Source organism: Coregonus clupeaformis, chromosome 24 (assembly GCF_020615455.1).
Source record: "Coregonus clupeaformis isolate EN_2021a chromosome 24, ASM2061545v1, whole genome shotgun sequence".
NCBI lineage: Eukaryota > Metazoa > Chordata > Actinopteri > Salmoniformes > Salmonidae > Coregonus > Coregonus clupeaformis.
In genome coordinates this window covers 40,481,195-40,507,865 of record NC_059215.1, presented here as the reverse complement: position 1 = coordinate 40,507,865, position 26,671 = coordinate 40,481,195, and the positions used below count along the sequence as shown (strand labels likewise).

The following is a 26,671-nucleotide window of genomic DNA, read 5'->3' as shown; positions in this document are numbered from 1 at the left end:
GCTATTAAATAGGACATATTTTTCTCTTCCCCATTGCAAAAAGTGTAGAATTTCAGGGAAATTATATTTAAAACTGCGACATTTTCTCTTAGCCTTATGACAAAATGTGTTGAAATAGAGTAAGTTAGCTGAGGTCGGTTCCCCGGGGCCCCAAATGCGGTAGTCCGGCCCTGAAGACAATGAGGAGAGGAATGCCTTATTTCATAGTACAATTTCTATGAGCCTTCTCCTGATTCTATTAAGCACTTCTATTGAAAAGTGTAATATTATAAAGCAGACAAAAGAAAGTACATAACAGTCGTCAGACATGGAGAGTATGGTTTCCTGTTTTTCACACTCTACATTTACATTTACATTTACATTTACGTCATTTAGCAGACGCTCTTATCCAGAGCGACTTACAAATTGGTGCATTCACCCTATAGCCAGTGGGTTAACCACTTTACAAATGTTTTTTTAATTTTTAATTTTTATTTTTTTATTTTTTTGGGGGGGGGGTAGAAGGATTACTTTATCCTATCCCAGGTATTCCTTAAAGAGGTGGGGTTTCAAATGTCTCCGGAAGGTGGTGAGTGACTCCGCTGTCCTGACGTCGTGAGGGAGCTTGTTCCACCATTGGGGTGCCAGAGCAGCGAACAGTTTTGACTGGGCTGAGCGGGAACTATGCTTCCGCAGAGGAAGGGGAGCCAGCAGGCCAGAGGTGGATGAACGCAATGCCCTCGTTTGGGTGTAGGGTCTGATCAGAGCCTGAAGGTACGGAGGTGCCGTTCCCCTCACAGCTCCATAGGCAAGCACCATGGTCTTGTAACAGATGCGAGCTTCAACTGGAAGCCAGTGGAGTGTGCGGAGGAGGGGGGTGACGTGAGAGAACTTGGGAAGGTTGAACACCAGACGGGCTGCGGCATTCTGGATGAGTTGTAGGGGTTTAATGGCACAGGCAGGGAGCCCAGCCAACAGCGAGTTGCAGTAATCCAGACGGGGAGATGACAAGTGCCTGGATTAGGACCTGTGCCGCTTCCTGTGTAAGGCAGGGTCGTACTCTCCGAATGTTGTAGAGCATGAACCTGCAGGATCGGGTCACCGCCTTGATGTTAGCGGAGAACGACAGGGTGTTGTCCAGGGTCACGCCAAGGCTCTTCGCACTCTGGGAGGAGGACACAACGGAGTTGTCAACCGTGATGGCGAGATCATGGAATGGGCAGTCCTTCCCTGGGAGGAAGAGCAGCTCCGTCTTGCCAGGGTTCAGCTTGAGGTGGTGATCCGTCATCCATACTGATATGTCTGCCAGACATGCAGAGATGCGATTCGCCACCTGGTTATCAGAAGGGGGAAAGGAGAAGATTAGTTGTGTATCGTCAGCGTAGCAATGATAGGAGAGGCCATGTGAGGATATGACAGAGCCAAGTGACTTGGTGTATAGGGAGAAAAGGAGAGGGCCTAGAACTGAGCCCTGGGGGACACCAGTGGTGAGAGCACGTGGTGCGGAGACAGCTTCTCGCTACGCCACTTGGTAGGAGCGACCGGTCAGGTAGGACGCAATCCAGGAGTGAGCCGCGCCGGAGATGCCCAGCTCGGAGAGGGTGGAGAGGAGGATCTGATGGTTCACAGTATCAAAGGCAGCAGACAGGTCTAGAAGGACAAGAGCAGAGGAGAGAGAGTTAGCTTTAGCAGTGCGGAGAGCCTCCGTGACACAGAGAAGAGCAGTCTCAGTTGAATGACCAGTCCTGAAACCTGACTGGTTTGGATCAAGAAGGTCATTCTGAGAGAGATAGCAAGAGAGTTGGCTAAAGACGGCACGCTCAATAGTTTTGGAAAGAAAAGAAAGAAGGGATACTGGTCTGTAGTTGTTGACATCAGTGGGATCGAGTGTTGGTTTTTTGAGAAGGGGGTGCAACTCTCGCTCTCTTGAAGACGGAAGGGACATAGCCAGCGGTCAAGGATGAGTTGATCAGCGAGGTGAGGTAGGGGAGAAGGTCACCGGAGATGGTCTGGAGAAGAGAGGAGGGGATGGGGTCAAGCGGGCAGGTTGTTGGGCGGCCTGCAGTCACAAGTCACAAGATTTTATCTGGAGAGAGAGGGGAGAAAGAAGTCAAAGCATAGGGTAGGGCAGTGTGAGCAGGACCAGCAGTGTCATTAGACTTAACAAACGAGGATCGGATGTCGTCAACCTTCTTTTCAAAGGGGTTGACAAAGTCATCCACAGAGAGGGAGGAGGGGGGGGGGGGGGGAGGATTCAGCAGTGAGGAGAATGTGGCAAAGAGCTTCCTAGGGTTAGAGGCAGATGCTTGGAATTTAGAGTGGTAGAAAGTGGCCTTAGCAGCAGAAACAGATGAAGAAAATGTAGAGAGGAGGGAGTGAAAAGATGCCAGGTCGGCAGGGAGTTTAGTTTTCTTCCATTTCCGCTCAGCTGCCCGGAGCTCTGTTCTGTGAGCTCGCAATGAGTCATCAAGCCACGGAGCTGGAGGGGAGGACCGAGCCGGCCGGGAGGATAGGGGACACAGGGAGTCAAAGGATGCAGAAAGGGAGGAGAGGAGGGTTGAGGAGGCAGAATCAGGAGATTGGAGGGAGAAGGATTGAGCAGAGGGAAGAGATGATAGGATGGAAGAGGAGAGAGTAGTGGGAGAGAGAGAGTGAAGGTTGCGGCGGCGCATTACCATCTGTGTAGGGGCAGAGTGAGTAGTGTTGGAGGAGAGCGAGAGAGAAAAGGATACAAAGTAGTGGTCGGAGACATGGAGGGGAGTTGCAGTGAGATTAGTAGAAGAGCAACATCTAGTAAAGATGAAGTCAAGCGTATTGCCTGCCTTGTGAGTAGGGGGGGACGGTGAGAGGGTGAGGTCAAAAGAGGAGAGGAGTGGAAAGAAGGAGGCAGAGAGAAATGAGTCAAATGTAGACGTAGGGAGGTTGAAATCCCCCAAAACTGTGAGGGGTGAGCCATCCTCAGGAAAGGAACTTATCAAGGCGTCAAGCTCATTGATTAACTCTCCAAGGGAACTTGGAGGGCGATAGATGACAAGGATATTAAGCTTAAATGGGCTAGTAACTGTGACAGCGTGGAATTCAAATGAGGAGATAGACAGATGGGTTGGGGGAAAAATTGAGAATGACCACTTGGGAGAGATGAGGATTCCTGTGCCACCACCCCTCTGACCAGATGCTCTCGGGGTATGCGAGAACACATGGTCAGACGAGGAGAGAGCAGTAGGAGTAGCAGTGTTTTCAGTGGTAATCCATGTTTCCGTCAGCGCCAGGAAGTCGAGGGACTGGAGGGTAGCATAGGCTGGGATGAAGTCAGCCTTGTTGGCAGCAGAACGGCAGTTCCAGAGGCTGCCTGAGACCTGGAACTCCAGGTGTGTGGTGCGTGCAGGGACCACCAGGTTAGAGAGGCAGCAGCCACGCGGTGTGAGGCGTTTGTGTAGCCTGTGCGGAGAGGAGAGAACAGGGATAGGCAGAGGCATAGTTGACAGGCTGTAGCAGATGGCTACAATAATGCAGAGGAGATCGGAATGAAATGAACTAAACATCTGGGAAAGGAGAGAGCAGGGCCTCCCTCACCAAAAAAAAATATAACTCTCCCAACTTCCACCTCAGAAACTATAATTGTTTCACTGAACCACCTGAATAAAACTCTCCCAACTTCCACTTTAGAAATTAGAATTGTTGTAAACTACAGCGGTTCAATGTTTCAAGGAATAGACTCAACTTACTTTATTCAGCTAGCTAACTATGACGCCATAGCTAACTAGCATGCTAGCATCCAATAACACACAGTTTAGCACCAATACTTGGTTACAACAAACTACCAATAGTGTGTTAACACACTAAACAGATAATTCGTGTCCGTGTCTAGTTCTTTCATAACGCAGCAATAATTAAACGTTGGCTAGCTAGCACAAATATATTGTATTTAGCTACTACAGTACAGCTAGCTGGTAGTGTTGGCTAGCTAGCAATGGCTGCTGTGTTGACTTTGTTTGAAAAACGGCGTCGCTGCGAACGAATGTAGCTGGCTAAAAGGATATTGTATTTAGTTGCTACCGTTGCTAATAGCTACTCGCCAGCTAGTCCAGGAGGTGAGTTAGCTAGCTAGCTTCGTGCTACACCCGGCACCGCCGAATACAAAAGTAACCTACAATAACTACATACAACAACTACCCACAACAACCCACGATGCCTAGCTATAATACCCAACTATAATCTAAATACATAGTTTAAGCCTTACTCGACAAAGCCCAAGCTATGCATAAAGCCAAACTTACCCGACGCCAGCTGTCTGGGTGGCAGACAATACTTTTTCCACATTTGGTTACATTACAGCCTTTCCTCATCAATATACACACAATACCCCATAATGACAAAGCGAAAACAGTTTATTGTTTTTGTGCAAATTTATAAGAAATAAAAAACAGAAATACCTTATTTACATAAGTATACAGACCCTTTGTTATGAGACTCGAAATTGAGCTCAGGTGCATCCTGTTTCCATTGATCATCCTTGAGATGTTTCTACAACTTGACTGGAGTCCACCTGTGTTAAATTAAATTAATTGGACATGATTTGGAAAGGCACACACCTGTCTATATAAGGTCCCACAGTTGACAGTGCATGTCAGAGCAAAAACCAAGCCATGAGGTCGAAGGAATTGTCCGTAGAGCTCCGAGACAGGATTGAGTCAATGCATAGATCTGGAGAAGGGTATCAAAAAATGTCTGCAGCATTGAAGGTCCCCAAGAACACAGTGGCCTCCATCATTCTTAAATTGAAGAAGTTTGGAACCTCCAAGACTCGACCTAGAGCTGGCTGCAATCGGAGGGGAAGGGCCTTGGTCAGAGGGGTGACAAAGAACCAGAAAGGTCACTCTGACAGAGCTGCAGAGTTCCTCTGTGGAGATGGGAGAACCTTCCGGAAGGACAACCATTTCTGCAGCACTCCACCAATTAAGCATTTATGGTAGAGTGGCCAGACGGAAGCCACTCCTCAGTAAAAGGTATATGACAGCCCGCTTTGAGTTTGCCAAAAGGCACCTAAAGGACTCTCAGACCATGAGAAACAAGATTCTCTGGTCTGATTAAACCAAGATTAAACTCTTTGGCCTTAATGCCAAGCGTCACGTCTGGAGGAAACCTGGCACCATCCCTATGGTGAGGCATGGTGGTGGCAGCATCATGCTGTGGGGATGTTTTTCAGCGGCAGGGACTGGGAGGCTAGTCAGGATCGAGGGAAAGATGAACGGAGCAAAGTACAGAGAGATCCTTGATGAAAACCTGCTCCAGAGCACTCAGGACCTCAGACTGTGGCGAAGGTTCACCTTCCAACAGGACAACAACCCTAAGCACACATCCAAGACAACACAGGAGTAGCTTTTTGACAAGTCTCTGAATATCCTTGAGTGGCCCCGCCAGAGTCCGGACTTGAACCCGATCGAACATCTCTGGAGAGACCTGAAAATAGCTGTCCAGCGACGCTCTCCATCCAACCTGACAGAGCTTGAGACGATCTGCAGAGAAGAATGGGAGAAACTCCCCAAATACAGGTGTGCCAAGCTTGTAGCGTCATACCCAAGAAGACTTGAGGCTGTAATCGCTGCCGAAGGTGCTTCAACAAAGTACTGAGTAAAGGGTCTGAATACTTATGTCAATGTGATATTTCAGTTTTATATTTTTAATAAATTTGCAAAAATTTCTAAAAACTAGTTTCTACATTGTCATTATGGGGTATTGTGTGTAGATGGATGAAGAAAAATCCATTTTAGAATAAGGCTGTAACGTAACAAAATGTGGAAAATGTCAAGGGGTCTGAATACTTTCCGAATGCACTGTACCTCCCCTCTCACCAAAGGGGATAGATGTTCAGCAGTTTCACTTTACAATGAAACAGGAAGCTATGATCCTTTATTGATGTCACCTGTTAAATCCACTTCAATCAGTGTAGATGAAGGTGATTAGACAGGTTAAACAAGGATTTTTAAGCCTTGAGACACTTGAGACATGGATTATGTATGTGTGCCATTCATGGTGAATGGGCAAGACAGAAGATTTAAGTGCCTTTGAATGGGGTATGATTGTAGTTGCGAGGCGCACCGGTATTAGTGTGTCAAGAACTGCAGTACTGCTGGGTTTTTCATGCTCAACAGTTTCCCGTGTGTATCAAGAATAGTCCATTGGAGTCAACATGGGCCAACATCCCAGTGGAACGCTTTCGACATCTTGGCTGTTCTGAGGGAAAAAAGGTGTGCAACTCAGTATTAGGAAGATGTTCAGTGTATAAATATCACATAATTTAATCGCAGTGTGAGTCCCAAATCAGAACTACAACCATCTAGACTAGAGCTTGGAATCAATTTAGGTAAATTCTTCATTGCAGTTTACATGCATCAGTGCCTTCAGAAAGTATTCACACCCCTTGACTTTTTCCACATTTTGTTTTGTTACAGCCTGCATTTAACATGGATTAAATGTAGTTTTTTGTCGCTAGCTTACACACAATATCCATAATGTCAAAGTGGAATTGTTTATCAACTTTTTTTTACAAATGAATAAAAATATGAAAAGCTGAAATGTCTTGAGTCAATAAGTATTCAACCCTTTTGTTATGGCAAGCCTAAATAAGTTCAGGAGTAAATATGTGCTTAACAAGTCACATTATAAGTTACATGGACTCTGTGTGCAATAATAGTGTTAAACATGATTTTTGAATGACTACCTCATCTCTGTATCCCACACATGCTATTATCTGTAAGGTCCATCAGTCGAGCAGTGAATTTCAAACACAGATTCAACCACAAAGACCAGGGAGGTTTTCCAATGCCTCGCAAAGAAGGGAACCTATTGCAAGATGGGTAAAAATAAAAAAGCAAACCTTGAATATCCCTTTGAGCATGGTAAAGTTATTAATTACATTTTGGATGGTGTATCAATACACCCAGTCACTACAAAGATAGAGGCGTCCTTCCTAACTCAGTTGCCGGAGAGGAAGGATACCGCTCAGGGATTTCACCATTAGGGCCAATGGTGACTTCAAAACAGTTACAGAGTTTAATGGCTGTGATAGGAAAAAACTGAGGATGAATCAACAACATTATAATTACTCCACAATACTAACCTAATTGACAGAGTGTAAAGAAGGAAGCCTGTACAGAATAAAAATATTCCAAAACATGCATCCTGTTTGCAACAAGGCACCAAAGTAATACTGCAAAAAAAATGGTGCAAAGCAATTACATTCTGATCCTGTATACAACGTGTTATGTTTGGGGCTAATCCAATACAACACATTACTGAGTACCACCTTCTATATTTTCAAGCATATTGGTAGCTGCATCATGGGTATGCTTTGCTTGTAATCGTTAAGGACTGGGGAGTTTTTCAGGATAAAAAAATAAACAGAATGGAGCTAAGCACAGGCAAAATCCTAGAGGAAAACCTGGTTTAGTCTGCTTTCCACCAGTCACTGGGATATGAATTCACCTTTCAGCAGGACAATAACCTAAAACACAAGGCAACATCTACACTGGTGTTGCTTACCACAGTGAATGTTCCTCAGTGGCCAAGTTACAATTTTGACTTAAATCTATTTGAAAATCTATGGCAAGACCTGAAAATGGTTGTCTAGTAATGATCAATAACCAATTTGACAGAGCTTGAAACATTTAAAAAAGAATAATGGGCATTTAGTACATTTAGTACCACCTCTGGCAAGGATAACAGCATGGAGTCTTTTCCTGTAATGTTTGACAAGGTTAAGGAACACATTTGGAGGGATTTTGGACCATTCCTCTATGCAGATCCTTTCAAGATCCTTCACATTATTGGGTTTGCACTTATCAACTGCCCTCTTCAACTCAGCCCACAGATTTCCGATTGGATTGAGGTCCGGCAACTGAGATGGCCATGGCAGAACATTGATTTTGTTGTCACAGAACCATTTCTGTGTGGATCTTGAGGTATGTTTTGGGTCATTGTCTTGTTGGAAAGTCCATCTACGGCCAAGTCCCAGCCTTCTGGCAGAGGCAACCAGATTGTCAGCCAAAATTGCCTGATACTTGGTGGAATTCATTATGCCATCAATCTTAATCAGTGCCCCTGGACCTCTGGAATTAAAACAGCCCCAAAACATCACTGATCCACCACCATATTTCACTGTGGGTATGAGGTGCCTCTCCTTGTATGCATCTCTGTTTCGACGCCAAACATGCCGATGCTGTATCTGACCAAAACATTCAATTTTGGTCTCATCTGACCAGAGCACCTTCTTCCAGTCATAATTTAAATGACGTTTGGCAAACTCCAAGCACTTGCGTCTGTGTCTTGGGGTCAGAAAGGGCTTTCTTCTGGCAACCCTTCCAAAGAGTCTGTGGTTGTGGAGGTGGTGTCTGGTGGTGCCTTTTGAAACCTGGTGACCGTCACAGTGATTCTTGGGGATGTTGTTGCTTCTCTCACCATCCTCCTCCCTATCCTGTGGGGCAAAATGCATTTGCGTCCTCTACCCGTGAGGTTTTCAACTGTTCCATATCTTTTTAATTTTTTGATAATTGCCCTGACAGTGCTCAGTGGTATATTCAATCGTTTGTGGATCTTCTTGTAGCCATTACCAGATTTATGAATGTCTACAACCATCTGTCTCTTTTGAACTGCCAGTTCTTTTGTTTTCTTCATGGTGTTGGATACAAAGGGATATTGCATGTGTGTTACCTCATTTTTATACCCTAGTGAAACAGGAAGTGATGTAATGGCTAAATATAGAACCTTAAGACTTAGATAAACTTAAATACGTGGAATTTAATTCCTGGTTTAATTTTGGTAGATGTTATTTACAATAATCTTTAAGGGTGCCATTAATTGTGAAACCTTGATTTTGAGGACATTGATTTTTAATTAAATCAATAAATGATTTTGGTGGGTTCCATTGGAGCATTAATATAGTACAGTATTTCTCACATGTTGGTATTTTGAGTTTATCTCTATAATTATATTGTTTATTTTTTTTTTACTATTATTTGTGCATTGCCAGTCAGGGTTGCCAGTAATTTGGGAACCCACTGTAGATGAGATATTTCTGTATTTCATTTTCAATACATTTGCTCAAATTTCTAAAAACATTATTTCACTTTGTCATTATGGGATATTGTGTGTGGATGGGTGAGATTTCTTGTTGTTGATTTAATCCATTTTGAATTCAGGCTGTAACACAACAAAATGTGGAATAAGTCAAGGGGTATGAATACTTTCTAAAGGCACTGTATACAGTATGTCTCTTATGCAAATCAATGATAACAAAATTATATTTATTTGTGATCTGCTGTTTTATTGTAACTAAAATGTTGTTCATTGTATTTTAGGGAAGTGGTGCTATTTCAGAGGAACAACCCAGCTAGCACATAATGTTCTGAGAACCATGTTTCTTAGAGCTTGGTGAGAGCGTGGTTGTCCTATGGTTATTTTGCATACAACCTTCCCACAAGTTCTGGGAATGGTGCAGGATAGTTGCTTGGCTTTGGAACATTTTCAGCACATTTAAGGAATTTGACAAAAATAAGATATTTTCTTGGCATTTCTTTACTTTAACAGAACGTTTCCTAAAAGTTCAAAAATGATTACATTTCATTTCTATTTTGGCAATGCTCTAGGAACGTTCTCAAACTGGTTTGACATTAGGAATGTTATCAAATAGTTCAGAGAATGTTAAGAAACAACATTCTTCTGTGGGAATTTCAGTACTACAGCATAACATTTCCTGCAGGTTTCCTCATGGTTCTATTTAGAGTCATGTTCTCAAATTGTTCCAAGAACGTTAAGAAACAACGCACTTCTGTGGGAATTTCAGTACTACAGCATAACGTTTCCTACAGGTTTCCTCATGGTTCTATTTAAAGGACAATTCCCCCACTTTATAACCAGTTATTATGATTTCTGTATATATGCAGTCCGTAAGATTTGATACATTTGGATGTTTTATGGTTTTTGTTAGTCATACTGCACGATTCCTTGTTTTTGTTATTTTGAAGCTTCTGTATTGCCCTCGTCTACAGCATACTATGATTCCCTGGGTGCATTTTGTCTCCCATGATGCAATGCTCTGTCTCGTTAGCCTGCAGTCTAAAAATGAAGCTTAGCCCAAATAAAGGCTTTCCACTAGACGTTGGAACATTGCTGCGGGGACTTGCTTCCATTCAGCCACAAGAGCATTAGTAAGGTTGGGAAATTAGGCTTGGTTCGCAGTCGACGTTCCAGTTCATCCCAAAGGAGTTCAATGGGGTTGAGGTTAGGGCTCTGTGCAGGCCAGTCAAGTTCTTCCACACCGATCTCAACAAAGCTTTTTTCGTTTATTTTTACCCCCAATTTCGATCTTGTCTCATCGCTGCAACTCCCCAACGCGCTCGGGAGAGGCGAAGGCAGTGTCATGCGTCCTCCGAAACATGACCCAACTAACCGCGCTCCTTAACACCCACCAGCTTATCCCGGAAGCCAGCCACACCAATGTGTCGAAGGAAACACCGTTCAACGGTTGACCGGGGTCAGCCTGCAGGCAACCGGCCTGCCACAGCATACAATGACAGTCGCTAGGGCGCAGACTCCTTGAGCCAAGTAAAGCCCCCCTGGCCAAACCCTCCCCTAACCCGGACAACGCTGGGCCAATTGTGTGCCGTCCTATGGGACTCCTGGCCACGGCCAGTTGTGGCACAGCCCGGGAATGAACCCGGGTCTGTGGTAACGCCTCTAGCACTGTGATGCAGTGCCTTAGACCGCTGCGCCACTCGGGAGGCCCTCGACAAACCATTTCTGTATGGATCTAGCTTTGTGCACGGTGGCATTGTCATGCTGAAACAGGAAAGGGCCTTCCCCAAACTGTTGCCACATTGTTGGAAGCACAGAATTGTCTAGAATGTCATTGTATGCTGTAGTATTAAGATTTCCCTTCACTGGAACTAAGGGGCCTAGCCCGAACCATGAAAAACAGCCCCAGACCATTATTCCTCCTCCACCAAACTCTACAGTTGGCACTATGCATTGGGGCAGGTAGCGTTCTCCTGGCATCCGCCAAACCCAGATTTGTCCATCGGACTGCCAGATGGTGAAGCGTGATTAATCACTCCAGAGAATGCGTTTCCACTGCTCCAGAGTCCAATGGCGGCGAGCTTTACACCACTCCAGCCAACGCTTGGCATTGTGCTTGGTGATCTTAGGCTTGTGTGCGGCTGCTCGGCCATGTTAAGTACTTCTGTTATTTGACATTCTCGGAATGTGTACTCATATATAGCCATTGTTTTCAAATGTTCTGCGCATGACACTTCATTCCTGAAACAAGAGACTGATAGTCTGGGTGGCACTCCAGATTCACCCAACATCAATGCAACCCTGACACAAGTGGGACAACAGTAACTATAGTTTTTAAAGGGAGTTTGGGTTGTTAAAGGGGAGTGTACCTGAATAGGCATCTGTAGAACTGATTCTATGGGGTAATAATGCTGCGTTCATAACCAAGTGGGAAGGTGGCATTTGCCACATACGACTGGGAAAAATCCACTTGAACACCCCTACAACTGGTATTTACTAGTGGGAAACTCATCCCCGAGCACCTTCTCCCACATGCTGACCTCGGACGTCACCTTCTAAGGAAATTACCTCTAACAGCATTTTCTGCATTAAATGCAACAAACCATAAAAAGCAATTTATTCATATGGTTTTTTTAACACTCATGTTTATATGACAGCTTTTAGTTTATGGTTGATGCAGCTTGTTGGCCATTAGCCGATCTGCGTTCCTCAAAGAATGTGAATGCATCCAACAAGTATTTACAACTTTACAAGGGGTTATGAACACAGCAAATGTCACTGCTGGCGGGAGGAGACTGGTGAGGCGATCCACTGCTGTAGGTTACACCATTGAGAAGAGCTTCTAAAACACAAATACTGTCAGATGACACCAAATGACGGGCAGAAAACAATCCTGGTAGGTTCAGGATCACAAATGGGTACAACATTTAGCAATGTGATTCTTTGTTTTACTCATACTTTGTTGACATTTTTACAATCGGTTGTTCAAGACTGCACAGTGTTAAAAACCAACAGTCACTCCTGTCCAATGATCCTGAACATATCCCCTGTGGCCACTTAACATTCACTGACTGCATCCAACACTACAGGGCCACTGTTAATAAGGTTAGTCATTCAGCAGACGCTCTTATCCAGAGTGTATAAATGTTTTCATAATCACATACTGTAGTAACTGTTAAGAGAGCCATTTGGGAGAATTGAACAAACATATCCACACTTCTGAACATTGCGAATACAAATGGTGGTGCTTTTGTTACTTGGTAATAATAATAATAATAATAATAATAAGTGCAATAACGACTTAAAGTACTTACAATTCACGTTTTCATTATTGAATATGTAACAGTAACTTTACACCACTCCACAAATAAAACAGACCCACAAACATAATATTTGTTTCTCTTTTCAGTAAGTTAATTGATCCCTGAAAATGACTGCTAGCCTATTTATGGTTGTAAGTACATGGATGGCATAGGCAACATAGAATGATGTTCAACTGAATCGTCAAGTGCCAGAGTGGAAACCTGTTAAGACAGCACACTGTAGAATGACAGAGGGCAGGAGGAGAATAAATAAAAACCTGATGACCTGTAGGCACGGTGTGATTCAAAACTTTAGAAGACCACAAATCCCATGAGCCTCGATCGCAACCCGGTTCAACCCTGTTTAATGCCGCGTTCATAACCAAGTGGGAAGTTGGAATATGCCACATACGACTGGCAAAAATCCACTTGAACAGCCCTCTGTGTGGGAAACAATCATCCTGAGCTCCCACATGGAGACTTCTGACGTCACCTACTAAGGAAATTACCTCGATAACGACAGTTAAATGCAACAAAACATTTAGAAAAAGCTATCTATTAATATGGTTTTTGAATACTATAATTAGTTTGCAAGCATGATAGCTGTACTTTTAGTTTATGGTTTACGCAGCTTGTTTGCCATTAGCCAATAGGCTTTTCTCAACAAGTTCAAAGCATGTGAATGCTAGAGATCCTGGTTCGAATCCAGGCTCTGTCGCAGCCGGCCGCGACCGGGAGGCTCATGGGCGGCGCACAATTGGCCCAGCGTCGTCCAGGGTAGGGGAGGGAATGGCCGGCAGGGATGTAGCGCAGTTGATAGAGCATGGCGTTTGCAACGCCAGGGTTGTGGGTTCGATTCCCACGGGGGGCCAGTATGAAAAATTAAAAATAAATATGTATTCACTAACTGTAAGTCGCTCTGGATAAGAGCGTCTGCTAAATGACTAAAATGTAAATGTATTTAAGACCTCACAACTGGTAAATTCCCACCTCCCACTTGGTTACGAACGCTGCATGCTGTCATCAGCTTCACTCTGTGTACCGAACAGCGTGCACCCTGCTTGTATGGGCAGTCCGCTGAGGGAAGGATGCGTTCTTGTGACAGAAAAACAGTGGGCCAATACAGGAGGCGGCTGTGCTGGAAGATTAGGGGGGTGGTCTCCCTTTTCAGGGGAAATGTCTGAGGTCCATTGAGATGGCGGTTGATCATTTCTCTGTGACTGCGGCTGCCATGGGGATGCGGATTGTGGCTTGTGCCGTTGCTGCCAGCTCCTCGATCTCAGTGTTTAACCGCCTGATGACCCACTCCATCGCCTCTCGTCCCTGAACACAACACAAATGGGGAAGTGATGGGCTGAACATGGCCATACATGGATAAGCTTGTTTTATCTCATACTATTTCCACTCAAATATTCCATCCAGGCTGCAGGTGTAAAGTGAGGACTTACTTTGCCTGCGTTTGCTGAGATGGTTTTGGCCATGAGCCCCTCTAGGTAACTGCTCAGACTAATTCCTTTTACAGAGATAAGTGCCTCTTGTGTCAGTATGGTCCTAAACATAAGGATAAACAGAAGAAGAAAAAACTAAGCTGTGAAACTAAAACCTATTTATGAATTCTGCTGTATTTAACCTTTAAATCAAACCATCAACAACAACAAAAAATTACTTACTTTTCGGGATCCTGCGGATGCGGCCTGTATGTTAACTTCTCGTCCACAGATACTATGTTAGTACATGAAATCTGAAAGCAGAGGAAAGTGCATCAATGTCAGTTTATAGGGCTGAAAGGTGGAGTTAGCTACACTATCCACAAATGTACACTTTACAAAGATATAAATGCAACATGTAAAGTGTTGGTCCCATGAGCTGAAATAAAAGATCACAGAAATGTTCCATAGGCACAAAAAGCTTATTTCTCTCAAATGTTTTGCACAAATTTGTTTACATCCCTGTTAGTGAGCATTTCTCCTTTGCCAATATCATCCATCCACCTGACAGGTGTTGCATATCAAGAAGCTGATTAAACAGCATTTTCATTACACAGGTGCACATTGTGCTGGGGACAATAAAAGGCCAGTCTGAAATCAGTTGTGTCACACAACACAATGCCACATATGTCTCAAGTTGAGGGAGTGTGCAATTGGCATGCTGACTGCAGGAATGTCCACCAGAGCTGTTGCCAGAGAATTGAATGCCAGATCATTGAATGTAAATTTCTCTGTCATCAGCTTCACTCAATGTCATTTTAGAGAATTTGGCAGTACGTCCAACCGGCCTCGCAACCGCAGACCATGTGTAACCACGCCAGCCTAGGACCTCCACATCTGGCTTCTTCACCTGCGGGATCATCTTGAGACCAGCCACCCGGACAGCTGATGAAACTGTGGATTTGCACAACCGAAGGATTTCTGCACAAACTGTCAGAAACCGTATCAGGGAATCTCATCTGCATGATCGTTGTCCTCACCAGGGTCTTGACCTGCCTGCAGTTCGGCGTCGTAACCGACCTCAATGGGCAAATGCTCACCTTCGATGGCCACTGGTATGCTGGAGAAAAGTGCTCTTCACGGATGAATCCCGATTTCAACTCTACCGGGCAGATGGCAGACGGCGTGTATGGCGTCGTATGGGCGAGTGGTTTGCTGATATCAACATTGTGAACAGAATGCCACATGGTGGCGGTGGGGTTATGGTATGGGTAGGCGTAAGCGATGGACAACAAACACAATTGCATTTTATCGATGGCAATTTGAATGCACAGAGATACCGTGAGAAGATCCTGAGGCCTATTGTCGTGCCATTCATCCGCCGCCATCGCCTCATGTTTCAGCATGATAATGCACGGCCCAATGTCGCAAGGATCTGTACACAATTCCTGGAAGCTGTAAATGTCCCAGTTCTTCCATGGCCTGCATACTCACCAGACATGTCACCAATTGAGCATGTTTGGGATGCTCTGGATCGACATGTACAACAGCGTGTTCAAGTTCCTGCCAATATCCAGCAACTTCGCACAATCATTGAAGAGTGGGACAAGATTACACAGGCCACAATCAACAGTCTAATCAACTTTATGCGAAGGAGATGTGTTGCGCTGCATGAGGCAAATGGTGGAAACACCAGATACGGACTGGTTTTCTGATCCATGCCCCTACCTTTTTTAAAGATATATGTGACCAACAGATGCATATCTGTATTCCCAGTCATGTGAAATCCATAGATTAAGGCCTAATAATTTTATTTCAATTGACTGATTTCCTTATATCAACTGTAACTCAGTAAAATCTTTGGAATTGTTGCATGTTGCGTTTATATTTTTGTTCAGTATATATCCGACAACACGGGTGAACTCACATTTGTAGATTGCAGCTCAAAGGTTTTTTTCTTGGGGTCCACCACCGAATGTTCCTGGATGTATGTGTTTGTTCGTGTTATACCAATGAGCTGGGATAAAAGACAATGACATCACTGTCAGTGATATGTTTGACATCACTGACAAAACAATACATCCTCAGATATGTCGACTTACAAGTTTCAAGGTTTGAGAAACATTTACCCAACAACTTCATGCTGTCTTGATTACACAACACCAGTGGGCCTTCTAGCTGAGACAGCCTTCAGTAAAGTAGCAGAGCTGAGGTCATGGCAGTGCCCAATCATGTAATTACCACAGAGCTGTAAAGATAGCGAACTGTTCTGAGCATTACCCACTTCCCCAGAATGAGCATCATTCAATATTTTGGCTAGTCTAACAGCAAGCCTACACATACCGACTTAGCCCCTGAACTAAACCTAACTGCTCTGATTGAATTTGTCAACATTTGTACAGTCAACTTCTGATAAATGCAATGGATTTGGATTGTTGTGTGTGCAGCAAAGTAAAGTACATCGATATCTACAGCAGTTAAAAGACAATGTATCTGCATTGGGACTGGTGACCTGCAATGCACTTTTCAGGAGAATCGTATCAGTGGCAATATTGGAGACAGGCATCCAGTGTGCTGAGGACTTACAGTCTTGGCCAAGGAGGGAAGTCCCCATTCTGTGCTGAGCAGTCTGTTGCTGTATAGCCGGCCCTGTGTGTCCACGTGTCTGTTCAACACATCCACCCCTACCACGCCAGGGTTCATCGGGTTGGGGTACTTCTGCATTGCCGCCTTGGTCACCGTCTCCCATGGGTGGCTGTGGGGGGACAACACAGGAAATCAATATTACTGTAATACTATCATAATGTGTGCATATCATAATGTTATCATGCGGACATCCTGGCATGCACCAAAATGAACTCATTTGAAAACCTGTCCTGACATTTTTTATCTGACTAAACTGCACGGTGAAGGAAGTTACTGATGAACTCCAACAATGGAGTGGAGCAGAGACCAGGCTTTGGGGAATTCAGTTCTGACTAGATTGATTAGCCCAAGGTCAATACTTCCAAAAAGACAAATAAAAAAATGAAACGTTAACCTTGTACCCATGTTTGTCCTCTGTAGTTGCGTGCCTTTCTTTGCTGAAATCCATACTTTATCAATAAACGTTAACCAAATACAACCATTGACTGTTTCCTTGTTGAGATTCAATTGGCACATGCGCATTTGCGCTGAGTTGCCATCTTAGAGCAACAGCAATGATGACAGTCAGTGGTTGTATTTGATGAATGTTTATTTTAAAAAGTATGGATTTCAGCAATCAAAGAAAGACATGCAACTAGAGAGGACAAACATATGTACAAGGTAAGCCTTAAATAATTTCAATTTTTTTGAAGTATTGACCTTGGGCGAATCGATGTAGTCGGAGCTGAATTCAACAAAGCCTGGTCTCTGCGTTTTCAGACAGCACTGGGACAATTTAGGAAACTTGGGTGAACGATGCGTCTAGCCAGAGATCCGGCAAATACACAATTACACCGATTGGTGGGAGCTAGTAATTAATTAAAATTTTAAATTTTAGTCATTTAGCAGACGCTCTTATCCAGAGCGACTTGCAGTTAGTGAGTGCATAAATTTTTCATACTGCCCCCCGTGGGAATCGAACCCACAACCCTGGCGTTGCAAACGCCATGCTCTACCAACTGAGCTACACGGGGCTATATCACACTATATCTCAATTGGCCCAAGGGCTACATCACTTGCGGGGTACGACATGTTTACTGTTGCCATGTTTTAGCTTTCCTTCCATGTTGGCTTGGATTGTTGCTGTTCTCATTATACATCAGTGACTGTTACGTAATGAGAAACACACCTTTAACGACATTTCGATTCACTTCCGGTCGTAGCTGACTTTTTCATAGCAGGTTACGAGAACATAATGAATTCGTATGACTTTACACAAGTACAGGCCAATCACCCAAATCCCGTGACATTCTGACAGTTAGCAAGTTCGACCACTGGATACTTCGGCTGGAATGCATTGACATAGTTAGTTAGTTACTTGTAATGTTGCTAACTTGCAGCGTTAGCTAACTAGCTAGTATTATTCGTCTGGTTAGTTAAAAATCCTGTTCAGTAACGTTAATGGTACAATTAAGGCTAGCTGTTTTCTCGATAGCCATTCGTAGAAGCCATCGATTTCAACAATAGCTAGCTACAGCAATGGACAGAGTTTGATGTGTTGCTTGCTAGCTATAACGTTAGCTGCTCTAACTAACACTCATTGACTTGTAATGGCAGCAGGCTAGCTGGCTAAAGTCAAAGAGCTAACGGTGGCTGCTAGCTAGCTACAAACTTAAATAAGCCAGCTATATAACGCAATATCAAGCGTATTTAAAATGAACACTTTCTAAATCATTGTTAATTAAATTAATAAATTACTCACTTGAATATGTGTTCGGAGGTCCAGATCTTCATGTTTTAGACCGTTTTGTCGGGCTTGCGAGTCGGCGACTTATGACAGCTTGACCTCAGCTGTGAAGGAAACTACGTTGACCCACTAGTTCAAAATTATGTGATTCTTCTTCTTCAGTGGGGTTTATCGGCGGTTGGCATCCAACGTTATGGTGCATTACCGTCACCTACTGTACTGGAGTGTGGGCCAGAGACAGGGATAAACTAAATCCTACCTGCCAGCCCCGTTGGTCTTAAAAAAGATAACAAAATATTTGACACTATATCTAATGACGTTCTACTCAATATACTATTTAAACTAATTTCCTGTATCTCCTTCTCCTTCATACTAGATCTAATCCGCTCTCTTTCCCTCTGATACTGCCCACACTGTAGCAATACATGCTCCACGGTTTCCTGACAATAATCACACTTTCCTGTTGGATGCATGCCTATCACATTTAATGTCTTATTCAACTGGCTGTGTCCCACCCTTAATCTTGTAAAAATAGCCTCCTCTCTTCTGTCCCTTCCTGCCGTCCTCCCCTCCCCGACTTTCCTCTGTACTTGAAATAAATGCCTTCCCTTATTATCTCTATTCCACTGCTCCTGCCATCTCTGCACCAACACTGTATATATCAGTATTTTTGCCTCTGCCTTGCTCATTGAAACTTCAACGTCAACATCCCCACTACTAAGTGCTTGTTTAGCCAGTACATCTACTGCCTCGTTCCCCTCCACATGGGCTGGGACCCAAGTAAATCGTATCTGTATACCCATCTTTTTAATCATGCCATGGGTTTGTAGCACCTCATAAAGCAGGTCTTGTCTGCTACGTGAGCTAAAGGACTGGAGACTCATTAACACTGCACATGAATTAGAGCAAATAACTACTCTGTCTTGTTTGACTTCCTCCACCCACTGCAAGGCCAACAGTATGGCCATCAGCTCCTCCGTATATACAGCCAGATGATCTGTAATACGTTTCCTGACTTCCACCCCACATTCCTGCACTACAAATGCTGACCCAGTATGTCCTGTCCTTGGATCTTTTGAACCATCTGTATAAATGGTCACAAAATCCTGATACACAGTATCCAGACGTCTCTTAAACAAATCAGATGGATCAACACTCTCCCTATCTTTCTGTAGTCTCTCCAACACTTCTAGATCAACTACTGGAGGCGGGAGTAGCGATGGTGGATTTACAGAAATGGCTACCGTTGGACTAAACTCCCTTCCATACAGTCCCATCTCCTTCGCCTGGGTATTACCCAACCACCCAAAGCTCGTGTTCTGTCTTTGCTCATGTTTCCAGCATGCCTGTAAAATCCCTTTCGCAGGATGAGACACCCCATGTCCTTGTAGGTTGACCCAATAATTCATTGCCAGCTGCTGTCTCCTAATCTGCAATGGCATATCCCCCATCTCCACCTGTAATGCAGCCACTGGGGAAGTCCGAAATGCCCCACTACATATTCTGAGTCCTTGCCCCTGTATGACCTCTAGTCTTTCCAATGAGGTCTACTACAGATCGGATCAATGCAACATACATGGTCTTCAATGAGGAACGCCCAGCCCCCCACTCCTTCCCCGTCAGACAGCGCATCACATCTTACACTTTCCCACCACTCTCTCAATGTGTTCTGCCCAGGTCAGTCTAGTGTCAAAGTATACCCCAAGGAACCTGAAGGCCCCCACCCTCTCCAAGTTTCTCCCATATAACCTCAAGCATACCTCATTTCCCACCTTCCTCCTGGTAAAGAACACTGTTTGAGTTTTCTCTACAGAGAACCTGAATCCCCACATTAATGCCCACCACTCTACCTCATCAATTGCTTCCTGTACCTTCCTGACTATGTATGGCACATTTCTTCCCCTCTTCCATAAGGCCCATCATCTGCAAATAATGACCTCCCTATATCCGGCTGTACTTGAGAGTAAACATCATTGATCATGATTGAGAACAACAGAGGACTAATCACGCTCCCCTGTGGTGTACCATTATCACCAGGTAGCTGCCTGATAAAGACTTCCCCACCCTCACCTGGATAGACCTTCCAAACAGGAAATCCTTAATCCAGTTGTACGTTCTTCCTCCTACCCCCATAATATCAAGCTTGATTAACAATCCCTCCTTCCAGATCATATCATACGCCTTCTCCACATCAAAAAAGACAGCTACAACAGTCTCCTTGTTCACCTGAGCCTTCTTGACCTCTGCTTCTAAGCAGAGCACTGGATCCATAGTTACCCTACCTTTTCCTGAACCCACTCTGATGTGGCGATACTAGCCCTCTGCTCTCCAGGAAGGAAGTTAGCCTCTCCGTAATCATACGTTCCATAATATTACATACATGTGATGTTAAAGCTATTGGCCGATAGCTTGTTGGCATCGTGGGTCCTTCCCGGGCTTCCGGATTGGTACCACTATTGCCTCCTTCCAACTGCCTGGTAGTTTCCCCTCCTCCCACACTGTTGTACAACACCAATACCTTATCCAGTGCCTCATCACTAAGATGGGACAACATAACACAGCACACCTCATCTTCCCCAGGTGAAGTTAACCCAGCCTTACCTATTGCTCTTTTCACCTCTGCCCTGGTAAATGGTGCATTCAACCCATCATTTACATCCTCCCTCCTATCCAGAATTCCAGGATGCTCCTCTCTTGTGTTCTCTCTCCCCCTCTGCCCCTCCTCTGACAAATGTGCAGAGCTATGCACTTGGACAAATGCTTTAGCCATCATCTCTGCCTTCTCTTCATCTGTTACTGCCACATCATCCCCACTCGTCAACACTGGATAATCCCACTCCCTTCTGACCCCACTCATCCTCTTAATCATCCCCAACACTTCTCCCACAGGTGTCGCCCTCCCAAAGGTGTCACAGAACCGACACCAATATGACCTCTTTGCCTGACGGATAGTTCTCCTCACCAGGGCCTGGGCCTGCTTATACTGAATCAGATGTCGGAAGTTATGTGTCCTTTTCAGTACTCTAAATGCCCTGTTCCTACTCCTCACCATTGCCCCACATTCCTCCGTCCACCATGGGACTGCTTTCCTCCCCCTCCTCCTCCTCCTCCTCCTCCCTGAACTCTTAGGTATAGCCTCAGTAGCTGCCCCCACTAATGCTGTTCTCACCCAGTCATTCATACTATCCACATCCCCTCTCATATCCACCCGAGCCATCACCTGCTCACTCAGCTCTCCGTCCCTCCCTGGTTCCGAGAAACCTGCCTATTTTCCTCGAAAGTACATAATGTCACGATTCCAAAGCTATACGATATTACAGAGAACAAGCTAATTATCTGACGTCTCGGAAAATATTTGTAATGTTGTACTTCTTGTTGACGAAATTCTTCGTCTTCGGTGAGGTTTAACTGCGGTTGGCATCCAACATGTTGCATTAACGCTCCTAGCTTATAGTATAGATCCATTACACTTTGTGATACAAAATGGGAAAGGGTAACCGGCAAAATAATAAATAAATAAAAATATATTCAGCCGAGACCGCAACGGCTGTCAAGGCACTATACTGAACTTTGTGCAAACGGGAAAACCGCATATCCTGAGGCCGCATTTATTGTCGCTGGGGACCTTAACATCCTTAAATCGAGTGACGCACCCATTCAAAATGTGTCTGTTTAAACTAGAGATATATTTTTTTGTATGGGCTGTGTCTCAATCCACTGCATCCACCGATGTCGGCCTTCCGCATCTGCGGTGGAAAATGGCAGAGCTACAGCGCTGATTGTCAGACCAGGAGACATCCCGAAAATCGGTCTTCTCACGAAAACGTCTGTAGTCGGCACTGTTGATGTGCCAACTTCTGTCTGTAGCATCTGAACCGTTTGGCTTACAAACTAATATGACCCCACTATGGAAAGGGGAGATTCTTAGGAACTTGATTGTGTTCTCCGTTTTGCTCTAGGGGAGTCATCTGAAGGTAACCCGGTACCAATTTAAAAAATGAATGGATTTAAAAAATGAATGGAAGTATGGAAGTAGTTATGTGCCAACAAAAAAAAAGGGGTTAAATATGTGTCAAAAAATAAATAATATATATATATATATTTTCCTCATATATATTTCCTCAAGTGCATAGTGGATGTTGTTCCCACAGTGACGAATATAACTTATCCAAACCAAAAAACGTTGATAGATGGCAGCATTCGCGCAAAATGTCGTGGATAATTATCACTATACTTGTTAAAAATGCAAATGCATAGTCATGCTTATACAACCTACACAGTTACTCCATTATATGTACATGATTAACATCCTTCGGTGTCACATGTTGTTTACTCACAAGAGCTACGTGCGCTTCTCTAAATGGGGCCTCTGTCACTTATCTCATTATATTGGTGGCGTGATTCAAATAATTATATACATACATACATTAAAGAACAATCACACTGTGTATTGACTATATTCACTATCCAGGCATGCATCTGGAGTACAAAGTATCAATCATGTTAATTATGTTTTACCCTTATCCTTTCATAGCACATTATAAAACATATCAATTAATACTTAAACATGGTTTACACATGCCATGTCCATAACCCATTCTTAACCACATACATTTAAGCCTTCCCCAACAGCCATCCTCCCTGGACCTTAAGCCACTATGGTTTTTCCTTGTGACTATGTGCATGTGACTATGTGCATCAGGTCATAAGCACAAACAAGTGATAACACTAGTTCCATTGTTACTCCAATCTCCACACAGCTACAACAATAAGTTTTATCTCCATCACGTCATTGACATACCCAGACCAGCTGCAGGGAGTTAGAGGGAATCATCCATTATCAGAAGCACAGCGTTTTAACTAAAGAAATGTCTCTGCTCTGTTTTAACCCTTTAATTGGTTCTTAATCCATAAGCATTTAAGGCATATAGGCGTTTCATTTCTACAACATATGTACTAGAAAATCATCCATAAAAACTGAAAGCGCAAACCACCGCATTTAACCACTGCAAGGTGACTAGGAACATGGACGTTACATCTGAAAAATACTGTATGTGTACGCGACCAATAACATTAGATTTTTATACTATTGTTGTTTGAGAAAACTACCTGCACATGTGAAGCTTGGATATTCGAGGTATGCAACATTTGAGGTTTGTGTCCAAACCACTACAGTGTGGGAATTGCATAAGATATGGCCACACGTGAAATGTTTGCAGACAAGTATGTTAATGTAGAATCTGTGAATGGAAAATGTTGCAACTGTGGTGAGGATCATATGTTGTACTTCTTTGCCCTGTTAGGGTGAAAGAGGTTGAGGTGTCAAGGATCAGGGCTTTACAGCAGATCTCCTATGTGTACACGGTGAAGAGAGTCGAAGGTTCAAGAGGCCACAGTGCTGAAGAACATATGGTGGTGGATGCACATTGCACCGCAACCAGTTGCAAATGTTTTACATTAATCAAGAGATCTGGATACACTCATTGTGAAGAAGGTAGATTTTGTAGCATATATTTCCACAGTTATTAATTGTACTACACAAGTGTCCAATAAAATGTTTTGGGGCTCCAAGACTTCACAGCAGAAGCACTGCAAGGACTACTGTCGCCAGAAAATGTCCCGCCCTCACAGGATCCTTCTGGACCTGTGCAAGGTCCTGATTAGAGTTTGGGACTTTAACAGAAAAGCTGGTTGATTTTGGTTTAGTTTAACTCTCTTTTTTTCTATAGTTTGTATGAATTTTCTTTTTACCCTGCATTATTTCCTTTTTGGGATCTTTATTATCCACCCGAACGGTAGATGGCGGAATGCACATCCAGTTGTTACGAACGCCATTATACCAAAGAAGAAGAAGAAGAGTCAACGCTGTCCTTGGTTCATGGGACACGCGGTAAGATGGTGGACAGGAGAAAAAAAGGAAGAAAGTGGAACATGTTATGAATAAATATGGAGTAGGGGATTGCACAAGCCTTCTGGAAGATCTGGTGAAGGAGAAGATGGTGGACAAGAAAAAAAAGAGAAAAGTGGATATGTTTTGAGTGGATATGGAATGGAGAATCTCACAGAACTTTTGGAAGCGCTTGAGGAGGAAATTGAACGTGACGAGAGCAGTGTTGCCAACTCCTCAGTAAGGAAAGTAGCTATTGGCTGTCCTAAAAGTCACTAGAAGTCCCTAAATGACATCATCATCTAATTTGCATAATTGGCCATGTGCATATAATTGTGATGGACGCTGTAGGAGAGAGGAATAACGTTGTGGGAGTGACAAAAAGTGAGTTAAAAACACCCTACATTTACATCCCGCCCTGAATGTAAGCCAGGGTGGGATCAGCCAGCGGCAGCTTCCCGCATGCGCGATTCATTTGTGTCTGGACGCGGAGGGGTGAACATCTCCTGCTCTGACTGCAGCTGGGAGGGACTGCTGCGCGAGGACTGGGCCGCCTGTGAGTGCTTTGGGACGGGGGTAACAAAGCACCCACTGCTCGTTGAGAAGTGTAAGAACAATACATGCTTTCACATCAGAGTCTCCAAAAGTATCCAATAACACCAGAAAAAGTCGCTAGATTTGTCGCTAGTCGCTTTTTAGAAAATGTGTCGCTAGAGGGGTGTGAAAACTCGCTAAATATGGCGACAAAGTTGCTAAGTTGGCAACACTGGACGAGAGTGAGGATGAATAAACTGTGGTGGCAGGTGCAGTGATGACTGTTGAGAAGAAGTTGAGTGTAGAGGGAAGCAGTGTGGTGAGGAAGGTTGGCGTCAAGTGCAAAAAGAGGGATACGTGCTCCAGTAGTTCAGAGATCGAACCTGACGAGAGTGAGGATGAAGTACCTACGGTGAGGACCGCCTAGTTTGGGCATCGTCCCGAGGATGATGAGGATGATTCTGGCTCAGTGGGGGTGAGATTTGTAGAGAGAATGGATCCTTGAATTTTGGCTGATCCATATGTGGTGTCAGGTTGGGTGGAGAAGAGGTTGGGGACTGTTTAGTTGGTGTAGGTAACTCGGAGTGGACTTGTGATGATTTATTGTGTTTCCTCCACCCCAGAGGGAGTGGGCGCTCCGGATTATGCGATTAGGGAAAATAATTGTGACTTGCTTTGCTCTCCGGAGCAGGGCACTGTTGAAAGGAGTGATAACGGGGGTGGCATTAAGTGTTGAGGAGGAGCAGTTGAAATCGAAGATTCACGGTGTAGGTGATGCCCGCCATTTGGTGAGACATAGATCCGGTGGGGAAATGGAGAAGACATTGTCTGTTATGCTGAGTTTTTATGCAGTTTTGCCAGATAAGGTCAAGGTAGGAAGGGAAGTGTCATTTATCCCATGATAACTTTTGTTACGAAAATACTACAGTGTTTTACGTGTCAAGTTTATGGGCATGTTGCAGCAGTGTGTAGGAGGGAGACGCCTAGATGTGAGATGTGTGCCATTGGTGGAGCAAGTTATGTGTGTTAGTTATGGGGGTGCCCATGGGGCTAGAGATCGGAGGTGTCCGGTGAGAAAAAGGCAGATTAAGGTTGCCAGGGTTAGAATAGTACAGAAAGTGTTGTATGCCGAAGCAGTGAAGAGAGTGATAGAGGAAGATGGGTACAGGGTGAGGGATCCTGAGAGGATTCATGTGAGCAGGCAGAGACCAAGAGAGAGTGATGGGAATAATATGTGTTTCAGTAAGGTGGGCTTTATAGCGTTTATAGTCATGGTTTTCAATTGTACTGCAGAAATGGATCGAAAGTCACAGAAAATAGAGGTTGTGGTGGCAGCGGCAGAGAAGTACTTGGGATTGAGAGGATTTACTGCAAAACAGCTGCAGGGAGTGTTGAGTGGTAGTGTTATGTCCTCTCAGACCATTGGTCTGGAGTAGGATTAGATAGGATTAAGTAGTGGAATGGGGTGGTGTTTTTTTTTAGAGAGGGCTAATAGTTGGCAGGGCAATTTTCCTTTTCCCCAATTTTGTATTACCTTATCAAATAATTTAATGTAGGTAGGCCGTGAATGGCCTCACACACCAGTACAGTAGGTGGCAGTGTATGCACTTAAAAGTTGGATGCGATCCACCAACCAAATCCCAACGAAGAAGAAGAAGACTAGTCAACGCTATCAACGTCATCACGCACATTTCGGAGTTGTCCTTGATCAGAACATCGCTGGCAAAATGGTTGCATACTGGAGACAAGCGGGCCTTAGGTAAATGTATTGTATATTTAACAATATTACGTTTAGCTTGTATTCTGATTGTAACGATGTAGTTACTAAATTGCATATTTGCTTGAGAGCTCTGGTGTGATGGATATGACTATCCAGCTAGTGGCTAACTAGCCGACATGCTAACACGTTCAACGAACTTGACAAGCTAGCTAACGTGTTTCCCGTGAGTTATATCAATTGTTTTATTTGGTGTGATACCACGCTTTGTCATACGTATCATCGTGGTTTAAGAACACATGACATTGCAGTTTGTATAATTCAGATGCTATCCTCGGCCTGTTGGCTAAAGTGTGATTCTCTTGTGTCCTCTGCAGCTAC

General features: G+C 44.1%; 1 protein-coding gene across 1 annotated transcript; it reads right to left on the bottom strand.

Moving 5' to 3' along the window:
* Positions 1 to 13,286: 13,286 nt before the first annotated feature.
* Positions 13,287 to 18,273, bottom strand: LOC121537450 (PRELI domain containing protein 3B-like). Its single transcript, XM_041845079.1, has 6 exons — positions 18,168 to 18,273; positions 16,367 to 16,535; positions 15,708 to 15,797; positions 14,024 to 14,094; positions 13,802 to 13,904; positions 13,287 to 13,676 (listed from the first exon to the last, which is right to left on the bottom strand). The coding sequence occupies exons 1-6, from the start codon at positions 18,197 to 18,199 to the stop codon at positions 13,560 to 13,562; spliced, it is 582 nt and encodes a 193-aa protein (XP_041701013.1). The 5' UTR covers positions 18,200 to 18,273; the 3' UTR covers positions 13,287 to 13,559.
* Between the last annotated feature and the right edge of the window lie 8,398 nt (positions 18,274 to 26,671).

Excerpts from the sequence above, each read along its gene's own strand:
- LOC121537450 (XM_041845079.1), bottom strand. The coding sequence starts at position 18,199 with ATGAAGATCTGGACCTCCGAACACATATTCAA. Across the intron at positions 16,536-18,167 it reads ACCTCCGAACACATATTCAA|CCACCCATGGGAGACGGTGA; the intron begins GTGAGTAATTTA and ends GTCCCCCCACAG. Across the intron at positions 13,677-13,801 it reads TCTCAGCAAACGCAGGCAAA|GGACGAGAGGCGATGGAGTG; the intron begins GTAAGTCCTCAC and ends TGTTGTGTTCAG.